General features: G+C 37.9%; 1 protein-coding gene and 1 long non-coding RNA gene across 2 annotated transcripts; one reads left to right on the forward strand and one right to left on the reverse strand.

The window, feature by feature from the left end:
- Positions 1-1,015: 1,015 nt before the first annotated feature.
- LOC145239040 (microtubule-associated tyrosine carboxypeptidase 1-like) lies at positions 1,016-6,629 on the reverse strand. The gene is made up of 6 exons (XM_080102331.1): positions 6,040-6,629; positions 4,975-5,263; positions 3,907-4,183; positions 2,361-2,496; positions 1,818-1,987; positions 1,016-1,411 (listed from the first exon to the last, which is right to left on the reverse strand). The coding sequence occupies exons 1-6, from the start codon at positions 6,627-6,629 to the stop codon at positions 1,119-1,121; spliced, it is 1,755 nt and encodes a 584-aa protein (XP_079958457.1). The 3' UTR covers positions 1,016-1,118.
- A 306-nt stretch (positions 6,630-6,935) lies between these two features.
- On the forward strand, positions 6,936-8,937 carry LOC145239048 (uncharacterized). The gene is made up of 2 exons (XR_013862222.1): positions 6,936-8,411; positions 8,695-8,937. It is a non-coding gene; the product is annotated as an uncharacterized LOC145239048 (long non-coding RNA).
- The last annotated feature ends 5,040 nt before the right edge of the window (positions 8,938-13,977 follow it).

Genomic DNA, 13,977 nt, shown 5'->3' on the forward strand with positions numbered 1-13,977 from the left:
GTGTGTTTTTACTTGCCGTTCAAATAATTTAAAACCCAACTCCAGCTCTAAATGTAGGTTTATTTTGATTTAGAAATTAGTGCCATTTTTCCTCTGTGGAATAATAATGTTATTTTACCAAAAAAGGACTGGGATCGAAGGGTGTGAGAACAAACGTAAAAGTGCTCTATAACCAGGGTTGCCATCGACTTGAATCCAAAAATAAGGACAACCGAAAAATTAAATTTTAAAACGAAACGAAACCAACGTTTTTTTAACAAATCTTTGCATTTATACGCCCCCCGACATATAATATGCAATATTTTGGCCAGAAACATTCTGTTTCAGCAACTCCTTGCTCGTAGTAAACACATTGCGCATCTCACGACCGCTAACGTCTCGTTTTACGTTTACTAGTAGCATGGTTTTGACTTGTAATTGTTGAAAATAAGACAAAACAAGGACTCAAGTCAAAAATAGTACGCCAGACCTATTAAAGGCATAATACCGAATCAGCTGGTCTCCCAAGCATTCACATATGGCAAGGCAAGAAAAATCTAGCCTGCGGTGGGATTCGAACCCACGACAGGAGTCTTTCCGGGACTCGCGCTCCGCCGAAAGTCGGATCACAATCACCGTTGCCTGCCTTGTATGCTGCAAAGCCTTTGCCTTGCCATATGTGAATGCTTGGGAGACCAGCTGATTCGGTATTATGCCTTTAATAGGCCTGGCGTACTGTGAATTATCGATAAGTATGCCGTGATCGCAGGTCTGAATCGACGCTTCAGGGCTGATCCCAGTATGAAAATATTCATTCAAGTCAAAAATAAGGACATTTCTTAGAAATAAGGACATTGAACTTTTCTAAGACACTACCGTTCAAAATAAGGACAAATCTTAGAAATAAGGACGGTATGGCAACCCTGTCTATAACTCATGAAAGTTTTGCGAATCCTACCATTCAGTTGAAATAGACGACTAACATAGAAAAATAAACAAATGCACTGCTGTATAACGAAATAAACAAACCGCAACATTACAAAAATAGTTCTTTATTAGATCGTCATACGATCAAAGTACCAACAAGGAATGTAGATTTGACTAAGAACTGTTTTCTCCGGGCAGTACCGTTAATGACTTTAAGGTAGGCTACTTTGTCGAGCATCGATTTGTTCGACAGATGAACCGACTTGTAACCATTCTTCTAAACCATTTACTTCAACAACAAAATCTAAATGTCTTCTGTATTCGTTTAAATCCTGCATGAAACTAGGAATTTTTGTCCGCTCCGGATTAAAGTGAGGTCGTAACATTTCTATATCCTCGTAGGAGATTTTCCCCATCGCGCTAAGCATATGAAAATCGAGAGTTTTGCGAAGCTGGAGCAAAGGAAGCAAACCGGTGAGGTAAACTTGGTCTTTGCAAAAACACCCTACAACAAGAACATATTATTGTAATGCTGTATAAGCCATAGCCTGGCCTCACCCTATAGTCGCTCAGACACACATTTGGTTTTGTTTTGGGGACCTGATTGTGAACCGCTATACCAACGGGTGAAAGAAAATTTTAGAAAAATTGAATTAGTTTGGTCTCCCCCTTCTGGGCTAAAAACTTCGAAACTAACCCGCAGTAGGTAAAATAAAAGAACGTAAACAATACATTATACATCTGTACTTTTTATTATAATTTAGGGAAGATAATCGAGTGAGGAAATTGTAATATCTGATACATTTTGGGGTAAAAAAAAATATTTCGGACGTCTGTATTGAAGATCTTTTTTTGCTTTAAATCTGCCACGTGGGAAACGTAAGAAAAAAGGTTTAAATACCCTGACTTACCCGGTTTTGATGTATCGGTTTGTCCACGTTTCGTTCTTATGCAGTAATCCCATCGAACCTCAGCATCTTCTACGTATTGACCCAAATCATGAAACAGTTCGCAAAATGACAATTCGGCTGCTCGACATACCGTGTAGTACAAGACAGCAGATCTCCATAACGAAGGGTCCCTTAACGATCAGGCAAACAGTGAATGAATTATAGTTTAATTGACTCGCCGGATCAGGCTTAGGTTTGGGCCTGACTTTACATTCCGCCACCCAAAACCTATGGACAAACATTCAAGTTTACATGTAAATGGGATAGCTTTTCGTTTAGCTTAGGAAATTAGTAGAAAATAGAAAAAAGGGCAAGTATAAATATGAAATTCGAAATGCTTGCGAATGATTTGCAGTGTTCCAGCCAAAGTAAATTCTATTCACGGGAACCAACTTCTCACCTATCACCCACGCATGAAAATGTAGAATAAAAAACACTCTGCTTGACCAAAAGGGATGAAGAAAAAATATTTTGTTTCGAAAAAACAAACATACAAAAACATACTTTCGCAATAAAACGCTGTGTAAACTTGCTAAACCTTCCTCAGTTGGGTTTGCTGGTTTTAAACCCATCTGTCTTCGGGTTTTTGAGTTGTGCCACACTTGCTGACGGTTGTTGTGGAAACGGAGATGGTGCGTTCCTACAAACAACAGATCAGTAAAGAGAACGGACTGCATATTCAACCCAATTTTCTTAATTTTCACACCTAGTTTTTTGCAATATTAGCTTGTTTTACACCAAGTAATCATAACAGAAAACAAATTGAAACAAAAAATATACCGTATGACTTATATTGTTGATTTATACACACCACGTCCAGTCTATATATAAGAGAAAAATAATTAATCGCAAACGTTATTGTCATGTACTGATTATTTTTGTGGTCATATATTTAAAAAAATATTCGGATCTCCATTACTACAAGGCATTTACCAACATAATTATTCTTGCAGGCACAAACGAATGGGTCCCGCACACAAGTAAATGTGCGAATATATAATGATGCGAGCATTTCAAATTCAAAAAATGGTGACAAAAACCAAATGCATTTGTAAGGTTCAACCCAACTTTTACAAAACTTCTTGTTCATGTTATTTTACAGCATGTTCTGTATTACGCAGATAAGAAGAAGAGAAGATTTAAATTCAAAATACAATAAGATTCCTTCGAAAAACGAAATCTCCATTGCAGGAATAAGATTGCTTTAGTCGGGATATTTATGTACGAACTTGGTTTTAAAACAATTTCTAAAAAAAGTAGTATCACAAACACTGACAAACTAAAAAGTCAACTGTAGTGGCGCAAGAGCAACAAATACCCAAGGCAAACGGACAATAACCATTTGATGAGAGGCAGGAACTTGGACGAATGGCCTGGCGCGCCTGACCCATATACAGACACACAAAAACTTGATCGGGATTCGTCCCCGGGAGTGTCCTGGGTTCGAACCCCGTGAAAAAATAAATAAAAAAAAACAATTTAATGGCCCTAAAACGCCCAACAACAACGTTTTGCCGGATGTATGTGGGACCCAAGTGTCGTTTGACGAGTTTATTTTACGCCAAAACCTCCAATCTCTTGGTGATTTAATCTGAGTATCTGAGGGCTGTAACATACTTTTTTTGGTTATCGATACAACATCTGTCATTCCTTGCCTAACGAATCCAACAATCACTTACGAAATGCTTGGAAACAATACGATGTCAAACAAAGTATGCAACTCCTGAGATATGCATACTTTGGTAATTCTCTTTTTAATGTCGCATATTAGGTCTGTGGGTGGACCAGCACCGCGGGTCAACTGTGTCCAAATTTACGAGGAACAACCCATCTATCACGTGTGTAAGTTTATATGCGTTTGAATCATTTTTTTGTTATCTAAATGCAGACACATTGTGTCTCGCCTACAGGCAATATGTTTTGCCTTCAGTTAAATCTATACTTATGGATTGTAGATCATAATATTTCAATGACATGTTTTTGGTATATTTTACTAAGCTTGCAGTTAATGGCTGATAAATCCTACATTTCTCTAATATATTTTACAAACCTATTTCGTGTCTAAGCAATCCTTCAACCCATAACTTCTTTGCTGCCGTTTCACGAATGCTTAAAGTGGGTCTTCCACCGTTGATCGTCATAGCTCCTCTGGCGATGATGTCATTACTGATGTTAACAACCACTTCCCCAGCGAACCCCTCTCGCTCAAGATATCTTTTGACCGTGTTCCATACCTGGGTTCTGGTCAGCAGTTGTCCACCAGTTGCCCATTCAAACTTCTCGTAACACCCGTAACGTTGCAGGACTCTTTTCATTATCGCAATGGCCTTAATGCATAACAACAGATACAGACCATCAATCTCTGTGGGCTAAGGGACGTTTGCAAGCTGTGACCGGCTAAATAAAAGAGATTTCGTTATGTGTTTGTGCGCACAAGGCACACAACAAAACGAAAGATTATTACAAATCTATTTTGCAAGCCTCTCGATTTGGTCGAGCCTATGAAAGGCTTAATTTTGACTGACACGTGTTGCAAGCACGTACATTTTGTTGCCAGTAAATCGCAAAGTGCACCACGTGGTGAAACAAATGTAAAGTCGCAAAACAGCGTAGATAGTCAGCAGGACAGACATGACAAGGTCTGCAACACATAACGTTTCTTTTACCGTTGAAGTGGTTCTTGACTTAGGGTAAAGGTGGATAAATGACCTAGAAACGTTTTTTCACAATTAAGTGATAACACACGAAAAAGTTCAACCCGTTTGACTTCAAGCGTTGTATTTCAACGACTACACAACGAAACAAAGCCAAACGTGTTCGACCTGGAAATAATAGCGTTAATTCTACCGGCTCCATTGTTTCACCAACCCATTGAGCGATGTTTGACTTTACACAACGACGGTGGTTATCTAAACACAAGCTTTGTCTTTGTTTTTTGTTGCCATGGACTTGTAATTGTGGAAACCGTTGAAACCCGTTTTAACCCTTTGAAACAAATATTTGAAAACATATTTACCTTTTTACAATCTTCCTAGTCGATATATTTACTTTTTCCACAGTTAAAGCTACAAGATCCATTACATTTACCGTAATTACGTTACGTTTCCAAACGACTTACCTGTGGCAAATAGGTTGTAGATGGTTTACTGTACCGTGCTCGTACAGCGTCACCAAGCGTGTAATCGTATTTGAACTGCGGGTTGTAAGTGTAATGTGACTTCATGAACAACTCCTTTTCTTCTTCAAGATTGTTTGGCCGAATGCAGGCTAGAAGACAGACATGTTTTTTCGCACTTGGTTTTCGTAGTGCGGCTGATTTTCTGGTAGGGGCTGCTGAGTTTGATCGACGGGTTTGTTTTGTACATTTTGTCATCCTTTCTTCCATGGATGTCATTGAGTTGCATTTGCTTAATAACAAAAGGGGATTGTAAATTACGGCAACTATTGTTTCATCACAATAATTCTCACACAGCTAGCGAAATCCGTGAAGTACAGTTTATATTGCTCAGAAAGATACCAAAAATGCAGTTATTTTTTGTTGAAAACCCCGCCCAATTTTTCTCCAACAACTTATGCCTGAACGAAAGCATTTATTGTACATGAACTCAGTATTACGCCACAAAGAATACAGTGACGCAATTTAACCGTTTTTGGCAGGGTACACAACCTGCGGCCGTGAACATGTTTATTAAAATATATGTACTTGCGCCAGTGACGTAAATACAACTCTTTTGCTAAATATTTTGATTTTTTACTGCTCTAAACAGTTTTTGTGGTACTAAAAAGGGTGTTACCAGCCTGGTCACTATATGAGTCGGACTTTTTGTTCGCCTATTGTGTGCAAACAATGCGAACAAAACAGGTTCCACAAGCATCACAATACAGATTATGACATCACAAACACTTAAAAAAGGATTGTAAATTAAAATGACTGATCTTCATACTATGCAGCTCAATCTGTGCACCGAACTAGAAATTAATCTGTTTTTTTTTCGGCGCCATTAGATGGTAAACTAATTTCTTTACATCAGTAATTTTAAAACAAAAATAAGCAGGTAAATGGCGGCCGTTGGTGAAATAAGAATCTGCGATGCGGCCATCGTAGCAAGAGGTTGAGCACCCCTGGTTGATGGTCACAAAATACTAGTCTAGTCTACGTTAATGAGTCATTTTCAAAGCTTACTTTCTTGACGCGACTATGCGCGTGCCTTTTCTTCCACTGACGTTTGTTGTCAAGGGATGTTCGGTATATTTGGCTTTGTTTCCACGCAGGGAGAGATTTAGACTTTGCTGAGTCAAAATGACTTCGCGGTCAAGTAAGTTTTGTCGTTGTCTTGTTTCAATTATGTCGTTTGGATTCTTGGATTGTCGCAGAAGGCAAGATCCTTTTAAAAAGGTGTTTGTAATAAATGCCAAACTGTCTATTCTTGTAACACCTTCGGCTTCCTCTAGTCCAGGTCCAGGCTCATGAACAACTGGAGGCTCGGGAACAAGGGTTACGCCAGTTACACGTTTTAAGTCAGTCGTTTCAACTCCTTGCTTTGCAGTTTTGTGCTGTCCTTTTCCCTCGGTTAAAAAGGGAAATTTTTCGATCATGCCAGTTGTTAAATCCTCGTTGTACTTCACTGGACCACTTGACGATTTGCGAAACAAAGGGGGCAGCGATTTACGTCTAGGCGTGATGAAAATTTTGCTAGTTCCCGGCGATTTCATTTCGCTGTCATTTGCCTGTTGAAATTTCAACTCTTTGTGGCGAAACGGTTGGTGAACCATGTCTATAATTGAACCGAAAGCTAAATGCTAAAGATTTCACACAAGCCAAATCAAGTCGTCTATACAGATTTTTGTCAAGTTCGACACTTCCATAAATAGGTTAGCTGCTTAATCGCTTTAAATGCTACCTGGTCACTGCAGTCGACGAAGTAAGTAAACCGGCTCACGAGCAAGGTACTGTTCCCTCTATGAGGCTCTGTAAATAGCCGACCTTCAAAGCCCCTGTATTGTGCGGTGGAGCGTAACGAGAAATGAATGAGACGGCCGGGCTCAACAGCGAAAATGGCATTTCAACACTGGTTTTACACGACTGAGTCGCTGTGTGAACTACTTAGTGGGATGGCATTACGGCCATGTTTCGAAAGGTTAATCTAAATGAGTGTTGACGCACGACCCAATTTAAGGTGAGTTTTATGGTTGCACCGTTCGTAAAAAATAAAAAATGTTAAAGTAGAAACACGTCGTTCTCATATATCCCCTAAATGTGGTAATTACACAGGACAAAGTGTTAGTTTCCCTCCTTTCATACAATAACGTACTGGTATTTTGATAAACAATACAGCACTAACTTTTCATAAAGCTTACTAAATCAGGGCTCTTCAACCGGGGTTCCGCGGAACCCTAGGGTTCCGTACAACTCTCTCAGGGTTCCATGAACTTTAAGGGTTTCCCGAGCTTTCTTGTACCAATTCAAAAATGATTCATAATATCATTGTCGCGAACAGCAACGCTCGCCTGTACAATCTAGTTAACCTTGTCTAATTTACCAAATCTAGTTAACCCATTGATCAATTGTGACGTGATAAACCAAGCTTTGCTACTCTGTGGCCGAAGAGTAAGACAAATACAGAAACGACAAACGACCAATCCAAGTAACATGGCAAATCGTTTCAGTGAATCGTTTTATTGAAGTCAACTTATATTATTTCTTGTTCCATCGCTATGCTTAGAGATCTAATAAGAAACCAAGTGTCTTTTTAATAATTATTTACTAAAAATGTAAAAAAATATTTCCTTTTTTTGCCAATTTAGTAACTAACATGTGTATACTCCGACCCCTTTGGCCACGCCACTGGTTAAAAATGCACACATTTTCTGGCCTATTGTATTACATGCTTATTAAGATTTTTCTTTGTGGGGTTCCGCAAAATTTGAAAAAATACTTTAAGCTAGATTAAATGTCGCGAACGAAACGGCAGTTACTCAACAAAACAATTAACCACATTTTAACATCGAAATTAAAACCATTTTGAACATCAATTTACTAGCATATTTTAAATGATTAAATTATGTTGAACTTTTCGTGTGTACTTGTCATCGTAATTTAATGCATGTATAACTCAATCTACGTTTCAACTAAAAAGTTTCAATTATGTCAACATATCGACATGAAGAAAGCACACAATTTTTGAGTAACTCTTATTACATGTTGTCAGTTTTCACACGCTGACTTGACAACAAAAATATCCATGTAAGTTATAATATAAAAGAGTGATTGAAAAACATGGTCATTGACGTTTTATTTCAGCCAATAAGAGCAAAAGGGCATGTTCGTCATTTTGGTCGAACCTACGCAAGTTTAGCAGTCATGTCAGACGAAAAGACGAGCATGAGTATGGCTACATATTACAGGCGTTATAGGATTTTTCGAGTTCAGTATCTGACGACAAAGAAGAATCAAAGTAATTGTAATTTTTCATGTCAACAATGAACGTGGGACTATTGAACGGGATTTATGACCAGCTCGGATTGGTTCAACTCATCTCTTCAAAGTTGTGCAAGGTAAATTATTTGTATCACTGTTATGAGGATCCTTTCCAAAAGTGGCCTATTGTTTTAAAGTCTAACGGTTTTTTCCTCATGTGGCCCGAGAAAGTTGGTTTAAATGTTGCAAGTATAATACACATGTGCATGGTCTGATTCGATTCTTCTCGTAGAAGCAATTAATTATGTTGAAATTGTATTTCTAAATGTGTGACAAATGGAGTATGTACAAGTAGCCTACAAGAGAAATGCACTTTTTCCAATGCAACATATTTTTAATTACTGACCTTTTATTATACAGAGAGAAAGAGTTCCTGGGAGTTACCCTGTCTGACATACAGGAAGCAACAACAACTCTGATTCATAAAGTTGGGAATTATCTCAAACATGGAAAATCCCGAACGTCCCCGGACAACTGCAATTTCTTATTGTGATTTTTGGTAGTTTTTCTTGTAATGAATATTTTATTCGGTTTAACTTTTGTGTATTGTGCAGGTAATTGGAGGGTAATTTAGTTGCGTTAGGGTCTTTGTTAGACGTCAAAGTGGAAGAAACTTTGTTGCAGTTTCGACGTAAATATACAACAAAAAAGACGTCAGTAATAGGCGCGATTGTTACGTCAACAAAACTCGTCAAATCAACGTCATTGCCAGGCGTCGAAATTCCTAAAATTTGTTGCATATTCGACCTAAAAATGTAATGTTAAAAGACGTCAGGAATCAACGAGATTTTAACGTTAGTGGAAGTCGTCAAATCAACGTCGTTGTTAGACGTCGAAATTCCTAAAATTTGTTGCATATTCGACGTAAATATGTAATGCAAAAAGACGTCAGGAATCAACGGGATTTTAACGTTAGTGAAAGTCGTCAAATCAACGTCGTTGTTAGACGTCGAAATTCCTAAAATTTGTTGCAATTTCGACCAAAAAATCTCGGTGCAAACGACGTCTGGTCCGAACCATATATTAACTTCATTTCGATGTCCCGGGGTTCCGTGTGTAGCCACGCCTGCCTCGATGACGACTTGTTATTATAACCGTTACACGTGCCACTAAAAAGGTTGGAGAGCACTGAACTAAATGAACCCGGTAAAACAACAAAAATGCTTTAAAAAAAAAACAAAGTGGCCCTCAATATCAAGAACATCATAATCCCATTGAAAAATTTTGTTGAAGCAAATAGCCAATTTAATGTAAACATGAAGATAAGTAAGAGCACATGAGGATAAGTACTAGCTGTGTCAGTATGGGATTTGTATCATAGACAGCAGGGGCGGCTCGTGCTAGGGTGCTGCGGAGCTGCAGCACCCCCTAGATCAGTGGTTCTCAAACTCGGTTTTCGGGGCCGCATGCGGCTCCCAACTACTTATTTTGCGGCTCGCACCAGACCTCAGAAAACCACCAAACATTGCTATTTTAGCTTTCAAAGTAATAATCTTTATTGATTTTCTCAAGGTTTCGTGTTTTGTGGCTCTCTACACACTTAAAAAAATACCATTTGGCCCCGACAATAAAAAAGTTTGAGAACCACTGCCCTAGATATTTTCACCTAATATTCCTACCACAACAATACAGATAACTTTCATGATACTTATTTTTTTATTCCTAAATATAATTTTTATAAGTATAATTTCCGCCTTGATCGGCATTTTTTTCATTTAAAAAAAAATTATGGCATTAATATGTTATCTATGGTGGAACTGCAGCTCCAGTTTCATGACGAATCGTGACGTTTTGCACTTGTGCGCATGCGCACTTGGAAAAGCTACATGCCGGGCGAAATAGGCGACTGGGTGCTGCGGCTCCCGCAGCTCCACCAATCACGCAGCGTGTGAACCGGCCGCTGTAGTTGTGTTGTCTGTTCCGGGTCTATATTGTGCTCCAAAACCAAACCCGTTTGCAATATTCTAAGTTCGACAGTGAGTACAGTTAAACAATTTTTTTGCCATGTTTTAATTTATTTGTTTGAAGGTTAGTCGTGAATTTTTAAGATGACTGTAAGTGGGCTTCAGTTTTTGCAGTTATCATTGAATTAGAAAGTGTATTTACCACCTCATCTAACACTTTTAAAAGTCACGATTAACCTTTGTAATAAAAACCTGAATAAAAAGTTAAGAAAACTGGGATAAAACATCTTCTATTCTAAATATGTCATGCAGGAATAAGCAACCACAAGAACTACTACTCACACTGTGAAGTTAAATGCCTCACTGAAATTCAGGCAATATTAAATGCAGAACAAACAATTGCACAAGCAACAGGAATTTTGAAATGCCTTAGTGATGACAATTTCAAGTTTTGGTTTCTTAACACACCATGTGGACAGTATTTGCAACCAAGGCATTTAACTATTTTGCAACCATGCAATCTTGTGTATTGATATAATGGACATGTTATGTTTCTTTAAACAGTAGCTGCTAAATTGCTTCACAGGAAATATTTCTTAAGAATGAACATTCTAAAGGGGAGATAGTAGTGACCACCAAACATATCCTGTTGTTAGAAAAGTTACTGAAACTTTCAAGGGAAAAGCCAGTGAGCCAGCAATTTCCATGAGTCTCTCAAAGGCAAAACGGTTCTTGAAAAGGATGTCAACACTGAAAAGGAAGCAAACTTTTCTAAGGAACACCATTATTTCCAAAAAGACTTGCACTTGCAGTGATAGCACTAAATAGAAAAAAAACAGTTTCTTGGTTGTCATTTGGAAATCAAGGAAGAAGCTATCAATTATTTTGCTTGAACTATAGCTTTATGATTCATTTTGGTTGTAAAATAGAAGCACAATGTTTAATAATATGTTTTAAATTTAAGTGAGAGTGTTGTAATTTCCAAAGCGTGCAGAGTTTTGTACTTCAAAAAAGGAATTATAAGCTATTTGCCACCAAATAAAGCAGCACGTTTAGCAGTTAAGAAACTTACAAACAATTGATAGTTGTACACAAAAATTAAGACAAGATGTTGAATAAACAAGTTCTGACACAAATGTAATGTGGTTGTTGAATTTGTCAGTTATGATACAAACAGCTTTATGGCTGTTTTTTTGTGTGGCAATTATAATCTGTGACGTGTAATGGAATATGTTGAAAATGCTGACTGTGGCTATAAGGTACTTAAATGATACATGACCATATTAATGACTGAATAGCAAGTGTGTTAGTTAGTAGTCATTGTTATAACCAGTTTTACTTAAATGTTGTCCAATTGAAATACTTCCGACCTTTTTCGACTCATTAATTAATATATTTTTTCTATATACTGTTGTTGTGTTTTACCGTATTCACAACCGCTTTGTTTCGAGTCTGTGCCACGTGTGTTTTTGTGCCACATTATTACTGCATGTTGTTGAGTTTGGCCTGTCGCTGTGCAAGTAAACAAAATTCCCCAATGATTCCGTCTGCTGTTTACACCCGTGTACATTATTGCGTAACAACCATTACGTCACAATGGAGTTGCTAATTAAGATTTGTACTACTTGTTTTTTCTACACAAAACAATGACTAGAAAACTAGAAATGTGGCTTTTCTATATATTGCCAACTTATATTTGTCCAATAAAGGCTAAGAATTGGAGCAGCACCCCCAGAAATTTTAGGCACGAGCCGCCACTGCTCACCACTGCCTAAATCAGGGGTCTCCAACTCAACGGTTGTCCCGGGCCAATTTTCAAATTTTCTAGAGGCCGCGGGCCACTTGTAGTCTTACATGTCAAAATGTTCAACCTTTATACTGCACGCTACCAATCATAGAAAAATATGTGGTTACATTACTGTGGAATTGACACTCTACGCCAGATGTTTCCAAACTAGATAGTTCATGGTTCCTTAGTGGCTAATGGCGTTAATTTCGTTGACCTTCAAGAGCTCATGACTTTACAATCTTACTTGTGTGTTCATCAATGCTTTTTATTTCATAAAAATCAACGAAGAAAGCAATTGTTTGCGCATAATTCCATATCTTAGTTTTGTCTGTGATGTCACAACCCGCTCTTAGATCATTGATATGCGTAACTAATTGATAATATTTAGGTAAAATAAATCCTCAATCTGTAGTGGTAAAAGTTTAAATTACTTTTAGCAGCTTAAGCTGTTTAATTAGTTTTAGCTTTGAATTCATCGTGGACCGCGGAAAATTACGAAACGTCTGTTATGTAAATGAAATGGTTTGGAAACCACTGGCCTATAGGCATCTGAAAGTCAATGCGACCAACATAAGTGTCAACAAAATGTTGGTTGGCCTTCCCGGACTTAAAGGAAACTAAAATAGTGAACACAAAAAACTTAACGGATTTTAACTTCACGCTTTGATGATCAGAATAAGATTGCATTATTTCATCACAATAATAATAATGTATCACAAAGGTTAAATTTGGTATTTTTAACTTAGTGATGTATGATTTTGAATTGTGAAATACTTGAAGGGTAAAACGAACACATCCTTTAAATTTTACAAGATAATAATTTAGTTTTTCATCTGCTAATAACGCCGCGGGCCACGGAAAATTGCCTGGCGGGCCGCGTGTTGGAGACCCCTGGCCTAAATCCTATTTAAATAGGTAGTGTAGCAATGTGTATTTTATATTTTTGTGTATTTTTATTTTAGCGGCACATCTGACACGTCAAGGCAATTTTGTATTTCCTTTAAAGTCTAGCGGCCTTATAGATTGCGTTTTCTGAAACTACACGCCCTAGCAGTTACGGAATCGTAAAAACGTTTCTTGTATCCGCCTTCCGTGTACGATAATCATTTCCTTTGTTTCGGAGCGACCTTTGCCCCGAGTTATAATACCACGTTGTCGCTTGACCATATATTTGCGTTTGCGAATTCAATAAAACATTCACTTACTTACTCACTTTAGACGAAGTTATCGCCAACGTTATACTTTACGTTCGTTGTAGTTTTTTATGTATTCTTTAATAAACCTTGTTTTACGTCCTAGTTGTATTAGTCAGGTGTCGTTCAGAGTTCTCGATTTTTGGAGTCAGATCGCGCATATCCTTTCTTTAAGCTTAAAAATTTGTCTTTTTGTAACAGTAGCATATTTCTAAACCAGCAAAGTTAGCAATTTAAGAATCATTTCCAAAACACTAGTTTCGCCCCAAACCAGGGCTGATCAGTTTGGGCCAATTCTTCTGATCTAAATTGAGTACGACAGAAAGCTACTCGTGTATTACCTCCGGCGTGCCACTTGTGGTACGCGTACAACAGCTTGAGAACCTCTGCGTTACAACACCAAAATTGATGGACAAAAAATCGTCCAAACCATCTTCTATCTCCCTATTTCGAGTTACCCACGATATTTTTAATTTAGCGCCTAAACAAGGTTTGTCTGAATTTGCGGGTTCATAAACTTAGCCTACTTACTATTTTTGGGAATTAAATTTTGGATCACGACTCTTGTTCAGAAAAATGTTGTTCGGGTGACTGTGCTCCACGGATTTTACAGTGCTAAGTTTTCTGTAGGCCTACATCTGTTGCCACACAAAACTTATTTTTTTGTTGACCTTGGACACCAAGGACGTCCTGAACTGTTTCATGCTAATGAAACTGCAAAGCGCACCGGGCATGGTAACAGCTAAATTTTTTTTTG

This window comes from Phallusia mammillata, chromosome 1 (genome assembly GCF_965637545.1).
Source record: "Phallusia mammillata chromosome 1, kaPhaMamm4.hap1.1, whole genome shotgun sequence".
NCBI classification, from domain to species: Eukaryota; Metazoa; Chordata; class Ascidiacea; order Phlebobranchia; family Ascidiidae; genus Phallusia; species Phallusia mammillata.

Bases quoted from the DNA above. Each gene is read 5' to 3' on its own strand.
- LOC145239040 (XM_080102331.1), bottom strand. From the start codon at position 6,629: ATGGTTCACCAACCGTTTCGCCACAAAGAGTTGAAATTTCAACAGGCA. The intron at 2,497-3,906 runs GTTTGTAAAATA...TGTTGTTTGTAG, and splicing joins ATTGCTTAGACACGAAATAG to GAACGCACCATCTCCGTTTC. The intron at 1,412-1,817 runs GTAAGTCAGGGT...TTCTTGTTGTAG, and splicing joins AACCGATACATCAAAACCGG to GGTGTTTTTGCAAAGACCAA.